The sequence below is a fragment of the Pan troglodytes genome, chromosome 10, assembly GCF_028858775.2.
Source record: "Pan troglodytes isolate AG18354 chromosome 10, NHGRI_mPanTro3-v2.0_pri, whole genome shotgun sequence".
Classification (NCBI taxonomy): Eukaryota; Metazoa; Chordata; class Mammalia; order Primates; family Hominidae; genus Pan; species Pan troglodytes.
Window position 1 is genome coordinate 12,889,759 of NC_072408.2, and position 20,938 is coordinate 12,910,696.

A 20,938-nucleotide genomic window follows, 5' to 3' on the forward strand; every position below is an offset into this window, starting at 1 on the left:
CTCTGACACAGTGTGGAGAATGGACTGGAAGGGAGCCTGACAAAGGTGAAGAGACCAGTTAGGGGGTCACTGAAGTAGGCCAGGCAAGTGGTGATGAGGCCCTGAACTCAGGAGATGAGCAGGAAGGGGTAAATACCAGAGATGGTGAGTGGTTCAACCCTGCCATGGGACTCGTCGGGTATGGCAAGTAAGAGGAAAGGAGCAATTCAAAACAGCTCCAAAGTTTCTGGTGTAGACAACTGGGTTGTTCAAAAGTGGTGTCATTTAACAAGAATGAACCACATGCATTTATTCTTGTTTTACTTCTTTAACATTATTTTTACTTCACATATACAGATATGAGGTAAACTTTAGTGTTTAAAGTTCTCTGTGGGTCTCAAAGTTCTTTAAACATTCCCTTCCAGAAAGTAGAGGGCTAAGTGATGGTTCCTGTTTGGAGGAACTTTGGCAGGTGGCTAAGGGCAATGCTAAATACCCCCTACCCTGGGTGCCAACATTGTCATCGGCATTGTGACAACACAGGAATTAAATAGCCAAGAGGGGTCAGTGTAAAAAGAGAAAGTTTATAGACCTTCCTGGAAGAAACCTGGACGATGACACACGGTGGGCTCTGGGGAACTGGGAACTCCTGGCTTGTTTATAGAACTGTTGTTACCAAGACTCAAACTGGCAGTCCAACCACCTTCCAGATTTCAAGTTGCCAGACCTTTCTGCTGAATCCAAAACAAGGGAAACTCAGTTAATCTTGAATCCTCTGTCTACCCAATAGGCTGAAAGGACTGAGGGGAACGAGTGTTCCCATCTCCACCCTTCCCCTCAGGACTCAGATGGCCCAAAGATGTAACCTCATTTTTCTGGTGATCCACCTCAGGCCCTCCCTCTATCTGCCAGGTCTCCACTTCTGCCAGAGAAAGGAGACAGAAGGAGAGATGTTAAAACTGGAAGAAACAAAATCAAGTATCGGGATCTGGCCCAAAGCCTGTGACTCTGAGTAACTTCCCCGCTTCTCCTAGGCCTGCCTATATTCTCTTACACTGCCAATTGTCTAAAGTTCTGGCCCATTCTTTTCACTTTCCTACAAGTAGATTATGTGCCACTCTACCGGATCACTCCAGAGTTAACTTTGTCTGGCAAAGGCTTGAAGGACACAGAATCATTTTAGCCAAATTCACATTAGACCCCAATCGCTGCTTATGTGTCCGAGTCTCTGAGCCTAAAGGAAGGTCAAGGAGGAAACTCAGATGGAATGCGTTCCCCTTCCTATCCTCCAAACATGGATTAAATTAGAACAGAGAAAGCAGGGAGACTGGTCCCAGCATCTCTAGCTGGAACTAAGGCCATGGCAGGTTATACACCAAGCACAAGAAACACCAGCCAAGCACCACGACTGACAAGCTGGGTGCCACTGCCACCTTTGTTTCCTGCCTGTGTCTCCAGAGAGCTAGAAATAGCATGGAACACTCCAGTTATGGGATAAAGGCTAAAAAATACACACAACTGGGTTTCAATATGGTGCTGGCTGTGGTCCATAGTTATTGCTATTGTTGTAATAGTAGTTATTGCTGTTCCTTCTGCTCCTCTTTCTCCTCCTATTCTTTCTCTTTATTCTTCTCCTCCTCCTTCTTCTTCCTCCTCTTCTTCCCTTTTAATAAGATCTACTTATTTTAGACATGATTAAGAATTTACATTTTCAGAATTTCAAAGGTGCCCAGTTTGGATTCACAACATGCAATAGTTAAGAATGTGAAGAGCCACTATCCTCAACTACATACAACTGGGAAAGCAGGTAAGGAAAAGCATAAAACACATTCCAAATTCAAAGAGCCCTATCAGATTTGTTTGGGGGTTTATGCTGCATTTTCATGATTCAACAAAAGGGTGTGAAGGCACACCCTAGGTTCTGTGGGGAGATAAAGTGACTATCGATGGGAGTTCACTGTCAAATGAAGAATGGTACTAAAGTAAAGAACACCATATTAAAGCATTTATTAAGTGCTCTTCTGTGGATTAATAATATTTTCCATAGGTCAACACTGTTTGTGTGTACATGTTGTAAAGTTGAAAAAAAAAATCGGCATCCAAACAATAAGAAAAATGTTCCCCTTCTCGGAATTCAGACTGACCCTACTTGTCCTCTAAATTGTTTCCAGAAGTTAAAGTCACTGAAGGGAGTTTCATACATTTTTTGGTCAATCATTTACCAACCAGGACACATTTCTTCTTGGAGCTAAAGCCATAAAGCCACAGCTCATCATTTGTCCCATTGACTCCCCTGCCAAAACCTGGCCTTAGTCCAACTGATAAAATACCTTCATTGAAGAGCTCTTGATCCATCCATTGCCCCAGAATTCTCTTTCTCCATTAGTGATGGGGTCAGAAGATGTGGACAGTTCCAGGATTTGATACAAGTGACCCACCCATTCCCAGGATGAGATAAATTTCTCCCTGGCCAGAATTGGACCCCAACATCTAAGATGATGACCCATCTATGCTCCAGGACATCTGTTCTCTCAGTGACACATGCAAGAAGAGCAACAGCCTCCTGCTCTCCAGGAAAGGCAACTGTCAATGGGAGAGCTCTTGGACATGGATTAAGTGACCTGACCCAACGTCACTCGTGATTAAGCGGTGACAAAAAGGCAATTCTATGAAAGCTGCCCCTCTATGCTGGTGATGTGTTGAGGGTCATATCTGTGTAATTCCTGCAGACAGCACAAAAGCATGGGCAAAGAGGAACCCAGAAACCGAATAAAGATCTTGAGCTTCTGGTAATCTATCCTCCTGATATAATGCTCCTGAAATAGCCCAGAATTCAGGAGAAAAACATAAGCACAAGTGTGTTCGTGACATGTTTAACCATTGGGTAAGGACTAATAAATCCACATGATAAAATATTGGGCAACTATTGAAATAATATTAATAAACCATATTTAATAAGATTGACAACTTCCTATGTTCTGAGACTAATTTTTAAAATCATGACACAAAATTAAGTATTCAACAATATTACAATTTACATTAAAAAAGGGTTATAGTGGTCTGCCTAGGAGATGAAATAATAGCTGATTTACTTTTCTTCTTTATTCTTTACTTCCCTTCTTAGGTTTTCCACACTTAGCACATATTATTTTTATACTCCAAAAAATAAAAGCTATTTAATTTGACTAAGCCATGGTCTAGGGGGCAGGTGATAAACTCCTTGAAGGAGGATGTGCTGAGCCAGAAGGTGGCCAGATCCCAGAGTTATTGTGTTAATCATTGACCCCTTCCTCACACTCAAGCACTGGAGGTGGGAGGCTGCAGTGTGGCCCCTGGCTCTTTCCATCCTGCAGTCCAGTCTCTCTGGTTGTCAGCACGCTGTTTCATGACTCACTACAGGCTGCTGGGTCGGTCACTTCCCTTAAAATAACCCAGCTGGCAAAGAGCACACAGTGGTGCTAGGAGGATTAATTCATTCATGTTTATAGACAAGCATGCTGAGATTCTTGGATGGGAGTCTTTCCATGCTAAGAAGTGCAAGTATTCAGCTGAGTACATTTCCAGGGCAAATTTCCTGCCACAAATTCTCTAAACTCAGTGCAGATGCCCAAATTCAGGAGAAAATTTATGTAAGCTGGCTGATAGACCATGCACCATTATAATAAAAATGAATTGGATGTCAAATGTCTACAGGCAACTGAACACTACCATGTCTAGCCTTCCTGGAGAATCATGAAGCTGTATCCAACAGGCCCAGAGGTGGACAAACTCTGGGCCATTGATGGGCAGAAGAATTTCTTGGCCCTGGTTGGGCAGTAACTCTTCCAAGCTTATGTAAAATATCTCCCACCACAGTTGCATAAATGGCCCAAAGGTGCTGTGGAAATCAATACAGGCCCACGGCCCTAGACCAAGCATAAATGAAACCATGATGCAGAAAAGCATGAATGTGGCATCAGAATGCTGGAAAAACCTGAGAAGTATTTTTTAGGAAAAGCATCAGCATCAGCTCCCAGATGCGGAATTGACTTTGGACAATCTGTGGATAAAGAATGACTGGTAAAGCAAACCATCCCACTGCAAAGGCCAGCATTCAGCTCAGGCTGTGCTGCAGCCAGCTTCTGACAGGGAGAAACAACAGGCATGAAGAGTATGTGGGAACTGTGCAGAGGCCCAGCACAGAGCAAGCCCTTGGATCGCTCTTCCTTCCCACACCTCCTACCAGTTGGAGGACAAGCTGGGGACAAGCTGGTGCACGTTTGTCAGAGAAAATGGAATGCCCAAATTGACCCAGAGGGTATGGAATTGCATAGCAGAGGTTCTCTTCTAATCGTACCTCAGGGATTTCCCCTGAAAGCCAAGGTAACAGAAATAAGGAAGACCCCAAGGGAGTTGGTTTTGGACATCTTGTCTCAGAGGTTTGATCTAAAGAGATTAGAGATGTAGAAGCCTAGTTAAATTACAGATCACCTCCCTCCCTGCAACACCCTGATCCGGTTCCCCAAACTTGAAGGCTCTGTAAGATACGTAAGTAACTTAACATCCTGAGCTTACCCTTCCCATGAAAGCACCCACTCCTCTTGCCTCCAGAGTTAGCACCTCCACTGACCCCATTTTCAGTGTGTATTTCACCTTGTACTCCAGATCTGGCCTGGATGGAATGACAGCGCATCATTCTCATTGTAGGCAGGAGCCTAGGAATATTAAATACATCCATTGATCTGATCTTGGATGTTCAAAAAAACAAAAGTGGAAATACAGATCCTGTGTTCTTGGGGAATATTATGGATTAAGTTGGCTCCCAAATGGAGCCAACTCTAAAGAAGTAACCCAGGGAACTGTTGACTTACATCAGCTTTCCTCTGGACTTTGTTCCCAATTATTCATGACAATCTCACTTGGGCTGCCCCATCTGAAAGAAGAGGGGACCACATGGGCAGGCTTCTTTCTTTCCGGTAAGGTTGGGAGAATCAGTAAGGAAACCACTAAACACATGGAAGTCCGGGATGGGGGAGCTGAATGTTAGCACAGATTCAGATTGCTATTTCTTGTCATCTTGGCATTTGGGTTTATGGAATAAATAAAAAGCCAACATGTCTAAATGGCAATAGCTTGAGAGGGAAAGAACACAAATGTGCTCCAGGTTCTGAAACATATTCTTCAGAATGTAAGGACATGTCCCTCACTGAAACAGAGCAAAAACATCAAACGTTAGCAAGCCTAAGTAAGGGGGAAACCGCCAAAGGGCATCTTTTAGATGTGGTGCCTCCTCAAAGACCCCATATGATCAAGGCAGGAAGTTTATGGTCCTTCTGCTGCTGAACAGAAGTGCCCAAGGCACAGGAACAGCCCCTGGGATACTTCAGAACAGGGGTGAACAAGGGTTTGGAGCATGTTCCCCATTCTATCATCTGTCACTTCCCAAAAACGTAGTTCACCCAATGTCCATAGAAATTCCTGGAGTCTGCTTTGGAGATGACAAAGCCAACAGTCGTGTAGTAGAAAGAACAAAGGAGGTGGGGGGAGGAAAGCACATGTTTATGCGAGGTAAAGGATTAAAATTAGTGCCAATCATTTTCCTGTTTACCCCCACATCTGCCATTTCCTGGTCTAATACATAATGTAAGCAGAGTGGATCTCTGAAGGGACACTTCTCAGAATCCCTTGCCAACTGGCTTCCGGCTAGATTCAGTCAATGGAAGGTACTGGTGCCAGATTGGCAGGTAGATAGATGGAAGGGGAACCCAGAGCTTCCCTCTCCTCTCTCTATCTGCTTCATGCAGTGGCTGTAACTCTTCATACTTCCATTACTTGCTGGACTGCCCTTCCCTTGGCGGCCCCAATTTCCACCGTGCAGTTTCCTGCATGGTTCCAGTTCCCACTAGAGGACCTGGCACTGGGCCACCTCCTACTGATGGGAGGTACCCCAGCTTCCTGCTGATGCTGTCTCTGGGTTGCTTGCCCACCCTTATTTAGCTTGTCAGCCCTTCTGACACCTTCCTAGCTAGCTCCGTATATTAAATTCCCTCCACTGAACTCCAGGATTGCTGATTGTCTGACTAGATCTTAACTCATGCACTTTAGGACTTAGAAGACCCTGATACCGTTAGTGTCTGCTCCAAATTCCCTCAAGGCTTACCAGGATAATTTTGAGTCCAACTTCCAACTGCCAGCGCCTTCACTTCTTTGCCTAAAGGTTTCTTTTTGGTGGCCTAAGCCTTCTCTTCCCATGTGCACGTTCAAGGCAGACTAGAAGTGCAGGAGAATTAAGACACACACACTCACACACTCACAGTTGGAGCTGCCCATAACAGTGACTGACAGGACCTCACATAAACTCAGCTCTCTCACTGTTCTGGCTTGAATATGTGAGTCCCTGAAGAATTCATATGTTGGAACTTAAACCCCAAGGTGATGGTGTTAAGAGACAGGGTCTTTAAGAAGTGCTTAAGTCCTGAGGAGCTCTGCCCTCATGAATGGATTCATTATCTGAAAAAAGAAGGAAGCACTCTAGTGTCCTTTTGCTGTTCGGTCTTCTGCCATGTGAGAACGCAGCAACAAGGCACCATCTTGGAAGCAGACAGCAGCCCTTACCAAATATTGAATCTGCCAGTGTCTTGATCTTAGCCTTCCCAGCCTCCAGAGCTGCGAGAAATAAGTTTCTGTTGTCTAGAAATTACCCAGTCTAAGGTATTTCACTGTAGCAGCAGAAACCAACTGAGACACTCACCCCTCATGCAATACCACTCTAAAGTGCACGTTCTAAATCAGCTCCCAGAATTCCCAGGAGAACTAAGCTCCGGTTGAGTTGTCCACGGTGGTAACCTGATTGACCAAGCACCCCTTCTGGGCTGCCTTCCCTTGTCTCTCTCACTTGCTCACTCCACTACTGGAGAGTCTACCTCCCCCAGAATTTTGCACTTGAATCACTGGCTCAGGGTCTGCATCTGGGAGAATCCAAAGTAAGGACATTTTTTTTTTCATGCTAGTTCTTTATTCTTTATGAAAGTTAAAGTAATGCTTGGAAATAATGTGGGGTCCGCTCAGTGACAGGACTGCAACGATTTGGACAGTAAGCCCCTTCTCACCAGCTAGAGCATGGCTGAGCAGGCTGTGGTGGTGGATGGAGAAGGAGGTTTTTGCAACCTCTAGCTGGGCAATGATTGTCAGAAGCGCACAGTCTCAAAGCCTCTGTGTCTCCATCCACAAAAGGGCAATCCCGTCAGTTTTCTTTGAAAGCTCCTTTTGACCATCATATCAAAAGAATGGCAGGGAGCCAGAACACATTTTGACCCTGGAGGAATTTTTTACACCAGCACTTTTGAGTTTCTGGCACATTAAGGGAGAAAGAGCAAGGGAACCTGGAGGGCATGTGTGTGTTTCCAGTGAATTCTAAGGAAGTGAAATAACGACCTTGGCCCAGACAGCAAAAGACAAATTTAATTTACGTGCTTCTGGCCATATATGGAAAAATCATTTAAACTAAAAAAAGAAAAGTCCAAACTACAAGTCAATTGTGCCTAACATCACACATCCCAGTGGTATGTGCTGCCCTCTCCTAGCAACTACGCTATTCCAGCATTCCCAATCATTGCACATATTTGGGTCTTGTGTTTTCCAAGAAGCCATGAGGGTCTGGTCTGAAATACCATCCTGAATCTGCCCAGCCTTAGCTCCGAGGCTGGATCCACAGCTTCTCCTCCCCCACTGCACTCTCATTTCACAGGCTGCCCTGTCTCTCTCTAGCTCTGCTTCCATAACCCAGGCCTCAGGGCTCTCCTTATTTGTAACTTCTTAATTGAGACCCTGGCCAGTAGAAATGTATACAGTGAGCAGAGGAGAAGGTCTTATTTTAGCCAGAACTCCTGATGCTAAGAATCAACTCTCAGTTGAAGTGGGCCAGGCCCCCCATCTGATGGCCTGGGCCACCCGAGGAGTCTACTTGGGATGCGTAATTCACAGGCTCCGTGCAGGGAGATGTTTATGGACGCACTCTACACATCTCTGGCATCCTTCTCCCTGAAGCCCGAACCACGCTGGAGATTGTAAGTAAAGCAACGTCCCCTGGATTAGAAGTTGTCGGGTTTATTTTTAAATACCAAGGATTTACAAGGGCGCCCATGATGAGAAACCCTCAGTGCCCTCCTACCATGCACACTCACGTGAATACACACGTGTGCACAAACATGCAGAGACGGCAATAAGAGAGAGAGAATATACACACTGGGGCAGATGCACTGTAAGGCCCAAGAGAGAAGTCCGTGGGAGGCCCAAAGAGCAAGTGTGGAGGAAGCCAGCCCACCTGGCACTTTCCTAGCCCACAGTTTCCACAGGCTGTTGCCATCCCCAAATAAATTCCTGCAACTTTAAAACTCACTATTTATCTTTTTAAGCTTTCTGCTCTTGGCTGTCTGCTTTACTCTTAAATCTGTGTTGAACATAAAAGTTTTTTTGGTTTTTGGTTTTGGGTTTTGTTTTTTGTTTTTTTTTTTTTTGTTTTTTTTTAAGAGGCAGAGACTTGCTTTGTCACCCAGGTTTCAGTGCAGTGGCACAATCACAGCTAACTGCTGCCTCTAACTCCTGGGCTCAAGCCATCCTCCTGCCTCAGGCTCCCGAGTAGCTGGAACTACAGGCCCATGCCACCATGCATAGCTATATTTTTAAATTATTTTGTAGAGGCATGGTCTTACTACATTGCCCACGCTGGTCTCAAACTCCTGAGCTCAAGCAGTCTGCCCGCCTCAGCCTCCCAAAGTGCTGGGATTACAGGCGTGAGCCACTGCGCCCAACTTAGGAAGTTCGTTATGCAGCTGTTCCCAAACTTTCTTGGTTCACAGTACCCTTAAGGTCCCAGCAACTTTTATGCAATGCTCTTAGGCTAAAAGAAATACTTAACAGTTCCATGTGTTAAGTAGTTAAGTCCAAATAACTTAATAAATATTTATGTCCTAACAAATTAATAGCCATTGGGGAAAATATGCATAAATTGAAATAAACAATAATAATTTATTTCATTCTCAAACCTAATTACTAGCTAACAGGATGTGTGCACCTGTTAGACAACTTCCAACTTTTCTAATCTTGGTATCAGATTGAACAGCAACACTCATGCTTCCTGTTCCACAATGATTTTGTGCAGTTCTCACTGGCAGCAACCACAGAAAAGTCAGCTTCACTAAAACATGATGACATTAAAAAACAAAGTACTGGCCGGGCACGGGGGCTCACGCCTGTAATCCCAGCACTTTGGGAGGCTGAGACGGGTGGATCACGAGGTCAGGAGATTGAGACCATCCTGGCTAACACAGTGAAACCCCGTCTCTATTAAAAATACAAAAAAATTAGCCGGGCGCAGTGGCGGGCGCCTGTAGTCCCAGCTACTCAGGAGGCTGAGGCAGGAGAATGGCGTGAACCTGGGAGGCAGAACTTGCAGTGAGCTGAGATCGCGCCACTACACTCCAGCCTGGGCAACAGAGCGAGACTCTGTCTCAAAAAAAATAAATAAATAAAAAATAAAAACAGTACTATAGAACATTGACACTGCTGAGGTAATACTGTGCGGCGGCGTATGGATGTCAAGCATTGCTGGGCTTCCCTAAGAAATGTTTAGTAATTCCATGTCACTTCTGTGAGTTTCCTATGGCACCCTGGGGTGTCTCGGGTTATTGGGAACCATGATCTGATGAAATCATTTGTCCATGACTTTCGTATGTGTGTGTGTGTGCACGCGTAAATAAACCCACAACCAGAGCCCAGAACAAATATGAATTTATACGTGAATAAAAATGCATGAGAAAAGACCTGGAAGGGCACAAACCAAACTGCTAGCTCCGGCTACTTTTAAGGAGACAACATTGGGAGGAAAAGAGGTAGGTCCAGGGAGGCGTTTGTCAGAATTTTTCTGAAGATGCTTTCATGTATAACTTGTGTAATTATGAACAACAACAACGACAACAACAAACAACCTTGCCATGTAAGAGAGTGCTAACTTCTGTTTAGAAAGGGTCAGTCCCAAACTCCAGCACACTGTGGGTACACTGTGGATGAGCGCTTCTGGCTCACTCACTGAAATTCCTTACGGCATTTTTTTCAAGAGCCTTTCTTCCTTTCTCATTTCCCAAGGCAGCAATTCTCTGGAGGTGGTAGTCAATCAGAATCACCAGTAGCCATTCCCTAACTGCCTCCGCTACCACCTCCCCAGAGTCCAGCTGCTCACAGTCCACTCACATCGCGGTGTGATGTGGTGGCCGTGAAGGCTGGCTCTCCCTTTGGTGGTTTGGAGCTGCTGCTTGGAGGCTGCTAGGCAAGGACTGTATTTCCCTGCCTTCGGCTCATCCAGGTGGAGCCTTGTGGCTGGTTTCCGCCAATGAGGGGAAGGGAGGCAGGATCCAGTTCTAAATTGAAGTCCTAAAGTACCCCTAAGGAGATCCACATCCTAGACTGCCCACATCTCTACCCATACATTTCCTTGCTACATGCATTTCTCTTCTCCTACTCACCCATTTCTCTTGGCTGGGGTGCCCCAGGGAGTGACTGGGGATGTGACTGGGACGAGAGGTGAAAAAGGAGGCCACTCCATGAGAAATTACAGAGAAGGGGCAGGGCGGGTTGGGGGGGGGCAGGTAGAGAAAGAAAGAGAGAGAGAGGAGCCAGAGACAGAAACCATGCACTGTCAAAAATAAAAAATTAAAGCAAAAGTTTAAAAAATAGTACATAAAATTGTCAGGGGGCAGCCTTCAGCAACAATTCCACTTTTGTGACACAGGATCCAGGGAGCTACATGTCCCCTGAAATGAAGTGACTTGTTTCATTGTCCTTATTACCAAATATGAGAAGGCCAAGGGCAGTGTGCACAGATCCTCTGAAGCACAGGACTGCAGAGCTGAACCAACCCGCAGCTTCTCAGCCCTTATCAGACCGGCTCAGGGACTGGTCTGAGAGCACAGGGGCTTGACTCCCCAACCGCCCTTCAGCTTGGGACAGAACCCAGGCCATTTTCTGCCAATTCTTCCTCAGCTCATGCAGGCGTACAGGAGAGAACAAAGGTCCCAGGTGTCCTAATTCAGCCCTTAATAGCCAGAGTCCATGAAATGCCCATATAATAAGGATGCTTAGAGCCCTTAACCACCAGGCCATAAACAGATTTCAGAAACATAACCAGGCTCACATCTCATCTCAGCTTCTCTTTTACTACAAGAATCTCTGGCAAAATAAGGCTCTTTCTGTGCCTCAGTGTTTCCCTTTGCCAACGAGAAACCCTAAGAAGAGGCTGCGATAATTATTTTGATTCTTTATGTTTTTGACCCTCAAGTGGTTATTCGGTCATTTAGTGCCTCAAAAGAGGGCACGAGGGAACTTCATCTACTCAAAGAACTGATAAACCACCCGAAGCCTGCGTGGAAAGCCTGGACCATGTCTCCCTGGGCCCAGAGTAAGAGGCAAGAGGGACCCTCATCCCCTGCTCACTGGGACTCCCTTCTCCACCCACGCGCATGCTCCAACAATGTCCCAGCTTCCTGTTGCTGTTGTCCCAGCCTCCGCAAAGGCCCAACAATTATGCATAATTTATTCCACGTGTTTGTTTATTGTGCGTGCCAGAGGCGTCTGTCGTAAATGTTTCAGTGCTTTAACTTTAGATGAGTTTTCTTTTGAAATAATTGTCCCCAGGGTGATGAACTGAGCAGTAAATTAACACCCCTCTATCCACGGCCTCCTCTAGGCTCCTGTCCCCTTCTAGCTGCAGTGCTCAACATAAAACATTCATTAAATGAGCATTGCAGGTGGCTCAGGTAGGGATGGGGGCCCCGGGGCCTGCGCACTGGCTAAATCAATATGTAGGTGACAAGTTCCATGAAGAATCTCCCAGGACTAGTTAAATAGGATTCTGTTTTAAAGTCCTTTCAGTGATATGTTTCATAGAAGTATGAAACCTACATTTGCCATTAGCCCCCCATCTCTACTTGTTCATGTTCTTTGCATCTTGACACAAAAATATATCTTTGCTCCTCTTTGAAGCTTTCTGTTATCTGAGCCCATCTGTGTCACTCCAATGACACCATCACTCAGACATGGTCCCTCTCCTTGTCTCCCTCACACACACACACACACACACACAGTAACACAATCTCACACCACTGGCACACTCACCCATCCACACACATACATACTAACACAATCTCACACATGCTCATGCCACTGACTCACTCTCACACACCCGCTCAAACACTCTCAACAGTTCAGGGATGGTCTGAAAAACTGACCATTGGTGTATTTATTCATTATGTCAGGGGTGAGCATTCCTGTGCTTCTTGTCAAATTTTTATTTCTCTTCCCCGATAGCCTCTCCAACCTCCAACCAAGGACCCCACTTGTAAATGATTTGTGGCTATGTGTTCTAAAGTTACATCAACTTATTGCCTGGACTTTCGTGCCAGCGCTTTGCCAGTTGCTTTCAGATAGATTCTGCTGTTCCTTTCCTCTGCTCTGTGCTGACCCCAAAAACTATATTTCCTTGAATAACTCATCAACTGACTTTTGGTTAGGTCTGGCCAATGGGAAGTAATGATGGGAGCCTGGGGGGCAGAAAAGGGAAATCCAGGGTATTTTTCCTTTACTTCTTCTATCTGCTTCAGATGGCATCTCCTCTGGGATTCCAGCTCCCACTGGGTGGTCCTGGCTCCTGGGCTCTGGTAAGGCCAGCTCTGCTCCTGTCCTTGCAGCCCTAAGGTGGTGCCCACTTCCTGCCATGCTAATCTCTCTACTGCCTCACTGTCCTGCTTGCCTCAACATCCCTTCTTCTAACACCTTTAGAATTAGCTCTTCGTATTGTCTCTGCTGACCCACGTAGAATGAGTTTTGTCTTCTTACTGTACTCTAATAGAAAGTTTATTGGAAGCAAAGGAGGCATGAGCTGAGAAAGTGCTGAGTGAAAGGTTACAGGGATGAGAGGCAAAGAATAGCACTGCTCCTCAACCTGCCAGCTCCAGCACCTTGCCATCTGCACTCAACTTAGAGCTTTACCATCTTGTAGGAACAGAGAGAATTGGTGACCTGCAGGGAAACTTAAGAAAACCTCCAAACGTGTCCAGGATACAGCAGTCTAGAAAAGATTCAAACTGATTTAGGAAAAAAAAAAAAAAATCCACACTATTCTTTTATTAAAAGTTCCAGACTCAGTATTCTTTCTTGAAAACACAATCTATACCTATATTTATATTCCTGAATTTTCCCTACTGTCTGTTGAACCTCTAGCAGTAAACTGAGCTAATTCTCCCCACTGTTGTCCTCAGTGGAAATAGAGCATCACCCCACTAAAATTTACACAAAACCACTAATGTGGGGTAGCGAATTTGTCTCTCACCCATCTTTCCAGTGAATACCACAGTCCTTTCTGCCTTTAGTTTAGGAAAGAAGAATCAAACATGACTTTTTAGGAGTGTTTGAGGATCTATTGAAGGAAAACTTTCAGCAGACACAGGAGCAAGAGGTTAAAAGCATTGCTTTTGAGTCAGACTGCCTGGCCTCGACTCTGGCTCTGCCATGTATTATCATTGATCAACTTATGTTCCCCTATAGACCTCAGTCTTCTCATCTGTGAGTTGGGGATCATAATGGAAATAATAAAGGAAATAATACCTGTAAAGCTTTGCACATTACATACAATAAGCACTCCATAAATGTTACTTCTAATTTTATCATTATTAACATCCTCCTATGCCCACATCCTTGAAAATCAATAAGAGAAGGTATAAGAGCTAAGTTACTACCATATAAATAAATAAGAGACAGTCCAATCCCCCAAACCAATGGGTTGATGACCAACATCATCTCTGCACATCAGCAAAGACTGACTCTCAGAACTGGAGAGGCTGTGTAATCTAATCTACCTGCATGACAGCTAAGGTGGAAGAGACCCAGAAGGCTCAGCTGCCTGGTAATGGTACCATAACTCCTACCCCGGGGTCCTTATATATGGTTATCACTTCATTACAGTACAGAGCATTTCATTACAGATCAGTGTCATGTACATGAGATGTGAATTGTTTTCAGGGAAGCTGATACAGTTTGGATATTTGTTCCCACCCAAATCTCATGTTGAATTGTAATCCTCGGTGCTGGAGGTGGAGACTGGCGGGAGGTGTTTGGATCATGGGGGTGGATCCCTCATGGCTTGGTGCTGTCTTTGCAAAAGTGAGTGAGTTCCCGTGAGATCTGGTCATTTAAAAGTGTGTGGCACCACCTCCCCTATAACTCACTCCTTTTTCTCTCTCCTGCTTTCAGTATGTGACGTGCCTGCTCCCCCTTCGCCTTCCACAATGATTATAAACTTCCTGAGGCCTCCTTAGAAGTCAAGAAGATACCAGCACCATGCCTTTTCTAAACCCTACAGAACCTTGAGCCAATTAAACCTCTCTTTTTTAATAAATTACTCAGTCTCGGGTATTTATAGCAATGCAAGAATGGCCTTAGAGGGAAACCTTATAGAGAGAGTTTTAAACAAACCAAAAAAAAAAAAAAAAAAGCAATGGCCTACAGCTAACATGAGACTTACAGTGACTTAATGGTGAAAAACTAAATTTTTTTCTCCTATGGTCAAAAACAAAGCAAGGAAGTCCATTCTCACCACTTCCTTTTTTTTTTTGAGACGGAGTCTCACTCTGTCACCCAGGCTGGAGTGCAGTGGCGCAGTCTCGGCTCACTGCCAGCTCTGCCTCCCAGGTTCATGTCATTCTCCTGCCTCAGCCTCCCCAGTAGCTGGGACTACAGGTGCTTGCCACCACGCCCGGCTACTTTTTTCTTTTTTTTTTTTCGAGACAGAGTCTTGCTCTGTCCCTCAGGCTGGAGTGCAGTCCCACAATCTCGGCTCACTGCAAGCTCTGCCTCCCAGGTTCACGCCATTCTCCTGCCTCAGCCTCCCAAACAGCTGGGACTACAGGCGCCCGCCACCATGCCCAGCTAATTTTTTGTATTTTTAGTAGAGATGGGGTTTCACCATGTTAGCCAGGATGGTCTCCATCTCTTGACCTCATGATCCGCCCACCTCAGCCTCTCAAAGTGCTGGGATTACAGGTTTGAGCCACCGCACCCGGCCTCACCACTTCTATTCAGCATTGTACAGGAGATTCCAATCAGGGCAATTAGGAAATGGGTGGAGCGAGCAGGGATAAAATATATCCAGATTGGAAAAAAGAAGTAAAACTATCACTATTCACAGATAACATGATCTCACAAATAGAAAATCCTAAGGAATCCATTAAAAATTATTAGAACTAATAAATGAGTTCAGAAAAGTTATGGGATACCAGATCAATATAGAAAAATCAATTATATTTCTATATACTGGCAGTGAACAGTCCAAAAATAAAATCAAGAAAACTATATTTTCAATAGCATCAAAAAAATAAAATAATTATCAATAAATTTAACAAAATATGTACAAGACTTGTACACTGAAAACTATAAAACATTGTTGAAAAAATAAAAGGTCTACATAAATAGAAAGATATACCACATTCATAGAAGACTTACTATTGCTAAGATGGCAATTCTTCCAAAATTAGTCTATAGATTCAACTCAATCCCTAGCAAAATCCCAGCTTGCTTTCTTATAGACATTGACAAGCTAGTCATGAAGTTCATATGGAAATGCAAAACACCCAGAATGGTCAAAACAATTTTGAAAAAAAAGTACAAAGTCAGAGGACTCATACCCCCAAATTCAAAACTTACTATATAGGCACAGCAATCAAGATAGGGTGGTACTACATAAGAATAGATGTATAGATCAATGGAATCTAATTGATGTCCAGAAATAAACTCTTACATTTATGGTCAATTGACTTTTGATAAGGGTGTCAAGATAATTCAGTGAGGAAACAGTCTGTTCAACAAATGTTGCTGGGACAACTGAATATCTACATGCAGAAAAATACATTTGAATACCCTCCTTAAATCATACACAAAAATTAACTCAAAATGGATCATAGGCCTAACTGCAAGTGTTAAAACTATAAAATTCTTAGAAGAAAAATTAGAAATATCTTAATGACATTGGATTAGGCAATGGTTTCTTAGATATAACACAAAAGCATAAGTAACAAAATTAGATAAATTGAACTATTTCAAAATTCAAAATTTCAATAAAGTGAAAAGACAATCTACAGAATTAAAGAAACTATTTCTACATCATATTATTTGATAAGACTGGTAATCCAAATATATAAAGAATTTCTTATATCCCAAATATATAAAGAACTTCATATATTCCAAATATAAAAATAACTCTTACAACCTGATAACCAAAAGCCAATTAACCCAATATTTTTAAGAGGCAAAGGATTTGAATAGATATTTTTCCAAAGAAGACATGCAAATGACCATTAATGATCACTAATGAAGTTCACATCATTAATCATTAGGGAAATGCAAGTTAAAACTACAATGAAATATCACTTCACACCACTGGGATGGATAAAATGTAAAAAACAGATACTAAGTGTTGGTGAGGATGTGGAGATACTGGAAACCTCATAAATAGCTGGTTGGAATGTAAAACAATATAGCCACTTTGGAAAAATAGCATGGCAGTTCTTTAAAATGTTAAACATAGAGTTACCATATGACCCAGCAATTCTACTCCTACGTATATACCCAAGAAAAATGAAAGCATACGGCAAAAAAAAAAAAAAACTTGTACCCAAATGTCCATTGCAGCATTATTCCTAATAGCCCAAAAGTAGGGACCACCCAAATGTCCATCAACTGCATCGATAAATAAAATGAAGCAGATCCACAATATAGAATATTATTTGGCAATATAAAAGAACGAAGTACTGATATATGCTACAATATGAATGAATCCTAAAAAAATGTTGCGAAGTGAAAGAAGCTAAGGACCGCATATTCTATAATACCATTTACGTGAAAGTCCAGAATAGGCAAATCTATAGAGACAGAAAGTAGATTAGTTGTTACCCATGGCTTGGCAACTATTGGGTACAGGGTTTCTTTTTCGGATAATTAAAATGTTTTAAATATAAATTGTGTAGATAATTGCACAAATCTGTGAATATGCTAAAAACCATTGAATTGTGCACTTTAAATGGGTGAATTTTAGTGTATAAAATTAAATCTCAATAAACATGTTTAAAAAGTAAACGGACTTGGTATCTTTAAAATTAAAAAGAAAAAAGAAAAGCAAACAGGCCTTGGGGATCAGGCAGAGCTGGGTTTGATTACCAGCTTCTCCACAGCTAGCTACGTGGTCTTAAGCAAATTCGTGCACCACTCTGGGCCTCAGTAAATGGTAGCTTTTTACCATTCAACAGGAAGGAAAGTAAGGAGAGGTGAGGATATGCAGCATCAGGATTACAGTGAAGGCAGAACCAAGGTGATCTTCTGGGCTGAGACAAGCACATCCAAGACCACCAGCTAGAATTTGATTCTTTAGTCCCTGTCTATTCCTCAGAAGCAGGTGCCTTTCCTAAACATTCCACATGCAATGGTGCCCCTGCAGCAATGCTATGCGGTGGGTATTGACTACAACTCTTCCTGCAGACAAGAGCAGCATCCATCTTTATCTCCCACCTATGGCTGGATTTGGCAAGAACAGAAGCATTAACAATGTTAAAGAAACTGAGGAAACACAAGAAGGATCCTGACAATCAAATTCTAGACCATTTTTATCTTACACTACTCATTTGAGAAGGTCATTTCCCCCCAGTGCCCATAAGGCATTAGATGCTTTGAGCTTTGCATTCTCAACAGTGTAATGAAAATAGATGTTGAATGCTAAAACATAAACATATGTATCATTCATAATGCATTCAGATGTTTTTTAATTATTCATGGTTCCTGAAAGTTATTTGGCCAATCATGCATATATACCCAAGCAATGCTTATATTAGAACCACAGCCTCAGTGTACACAATTCCAGTTCCTTGGCATTCCCGTCTATGGAATTAAAATTCAATGAGTCAGTGGTCAATAAAAGTTACATGTGATTTCCATAAAATTATCCATTGTATATTGCTATGGGGTGGAGAAAGAAGTTTGCACGGCGTTGCCGAAGCTGACAGAACACAGAGTGCTTGCTTTCTGCTGAGGGTGGCGGTGATGATTAGTCTTTCCTAAGAATGAATTCATTATTTCCCTGAATAATTGGTGGTCTTGGACTTGGTCTTCGTCTAGGAAAAAAAATAACTCTGAGGGCCACCCCCTCTGTTCTGTTTAAGTTCTGTTTTCTTAAAAAAAAAAAAAAAAATGCCAGCACTTTGGGCTCGAAAACACCACATTCTTCTGTTTTGATGCTTGCATAAATTTGCATGTTAACATGAATGGTTCCAACTTAAAGAATGTGAAATGAAATGAAATTTGAATTCAAATCCAAGATGGAGAAAAGACATATCTAAAAGCAACAGATTTTCAATCTAGTGGATTTTTTTTTTTCAAGAACCAGATTAAGAAAGACATAAACTCTCCTCTCTCTCTCTCTCTCCCCACCCCTCCTCGCTTTCAAAGACGGGTGGCACACAGAGACAGGTATCCCAAAGAGCATCCCCATGTCCCCCCAACATACATACTCTGAGTTTTTTTACGAACCACAGCACAAATTCTGAAGCTCTGTTTTAATGACTGCATGCCACCATGAAACTGAGAGACATGACTCAGAGGACATGGTCACCATCATGTTTCCACGTTTGGAGGTCCACCAAGATAAAATGAAATGTAAGGAACATTGCACGAGTAGCTTGAGCAAATATAGGCATGTATTTGCCACTGCAGGCCCTAAGAGCCATTTCTTGTTCTATCCTTTGATTTTCCCATTGCAGTTGAAGGCTGTATGGCATAGCGGTTAGAGGCACAGACTAATAGACCTGCAGTGGAATCCCAGATCCACCTACCATTTACTGGCTGTGTGACGTCTGGCAAATGACTTCATCTGTGGACATAACTTTTTTCATGAGCCTTCATTTACATAGCAATAGTACCAGCCTCACAGACTTATTGTGAGATAACGTAATACACTTAGAACAGTGTCTAACATAGAGCAAGCGTTCAATAAGGATTAGCCGTGGTGGTGGTTGGTCTGGTGGGGTATTGAATGTTATTATTATTCAATATTTAGATGATGGTAGGAATCAGGCCTGAAACTGTTTCTCCTCTAACCTGCCCTCCCATTTTGACCAGACAGCACCGCTATCTGGAAAGAGAGGTCAAGTCATAGCGAAAGCCCATTGCCCATAATCTCTGGCTGCAGGACAATGCGAGATGTCATGCTCTCATCTCATCCCGCCCCACATCAACCCCTTCTCAAGCCCAGTCTCCCTTCACTAAGGCGTGCCAAACAAAATGACAACAGGATCTCAACAAGTAAAGAGGACCGTGAGCAGCAAGCCCAGCTTCATACCTCATCGCCACACTCCGTCGTGTTTGTTTCCAATTTCTGGACAGCAGACTTGTTGCTCTCCTTTAGCATTTTCTCTCGAACTTTGGTTTCATACTCAGGCCTGGAATGTTCCTAAACCAAAGAGCAGTGAGTGGTTAGTAAACAAAAGGAAGAATGACCTTGGCCTTAGGGTTATAACCAGACACATGTACATTAACGTCAGCGTTTAGGATTGGATGCTATTGGATATGAACTGCCCCACCACACACAATCACAAGGCATCTAGACATCACATCCTAACATAAGAACACAACGTGAGGAAGAGACAAGGGACACACAACACTCGTCATCACACTGAAAACCAAACCTGGGCACGTTCCTGGGGATAGCGCCGGTGTTGAGAAAAGAGAGAGGAAATGTTAACTGGATGGTTGATACGAAGAGGGGCCCAGTGCTTTGCAGAGCAGTTTCACCAGAGGCAGAGGGATATCCCCGGTCATCCCACCAACTATCGTCAGACCTCAAACTTTAACTTTCAACAAGCCAACTCCCAGCTGGAGAAACAGATGTGCCCCACAGCTGGGAGTGAGGGCAACAACAAAACTCCTTCCCTGCTCCATTATTCTCTGAGCTAAAATGGCGACCAATAAACATCAAAGTCAAGGGTGGCCATAGGGAATCTTAAAACTCACTTGCCTGGACCTGTTTCCTGTGCAGCCTCGGCGAGTAACTCATTGGCAAGTACAGCAATGCTCAAGAGACCTCACTGGGCCATTCAGCAACACAAACCTGAGTTGTGAGTCACCAGGCATGGGAAAGAGCACCTAACTAATCCAGAGGACCACGGTCAAATCAGTGCAGATGCCGGGGTAGGAAAATGCATAACTCACTTCAAAGAAAATTTAACTGTGTACACCTGGCCTCATTGGCGGGTCTTCCTTACGGTTTCCAGCTCAAGAACAAACATCTACAGGTGTGAGGACTTCATGTTCCTGCATCGTTTATCGATAACTACTGGGCAGGGATTCAGGTACTGGCTCACGATGGGCTCTGCCATTCAGGGAACACACATGTCCTTATCCCTGTCCATATGTCAGAGATTCCAAAGGTCAATGGGCCAGGCTCTTGACCTGTCTCTGGCTTTCCCAAGACACGCCATGATGCAGGAGAGGACAGACCATGTAAGTGACTAACAAGCATAACTAAAACAACTGCAGGCGGTGCCATTCTATCCTCACCCATTCTCCGAGGGGACGTCAGTCCCACCCCTTCCAGGAGGACTTCTCCAACTGTTGCAACATACCTACCAGGTGGGGTCTCCTCCCTCTCTGAATTCCGAAACTTTTATAGCTTATACCACACACTGTAGATCTTCATTACGTATTTTTCTTTTATTTTTTCCTCGCTGTTTTGCATGTGAGAGTCTTCTTATTGTAACATAAAGATCAGCTACCTGCTCTGTATTATTCTATGTTTTGCACAGTACTTGGCACCATGCAGAACACACAGAAATCTCTGAATGCTTGTAAAGTGCACTTGATTTTGTCTCTCGCCTTCATCCGTTCTCCAACA

The 20,938-nt window shown here is 43.6% G+C and overlaps 1 protein-coding gene across 2 annotated transcripts in view; it reads right to left on the reverse strand.

The window, feature by feature from the left end:
• ANO2 (anoctamin 2) overlaps positions 1-20,938 on the reverse strand; it is a 380,970-nt gene that overhangs the window by 150,277 nt on the left and 209,755 nt on the right. For both annotated transcript variants that reach the window (XM_024347643.3, XM_024347642.3), the window contains exon 14: positions 19,388-19,498. In XM_024347643.3, the coding sequence (XP_024203411.3) occupies positions 19,388-19,498 (111 nt within the window). The remainder of the gene's footprint in view (positions 1-19,387; positions 19,499-20,938) is intronic.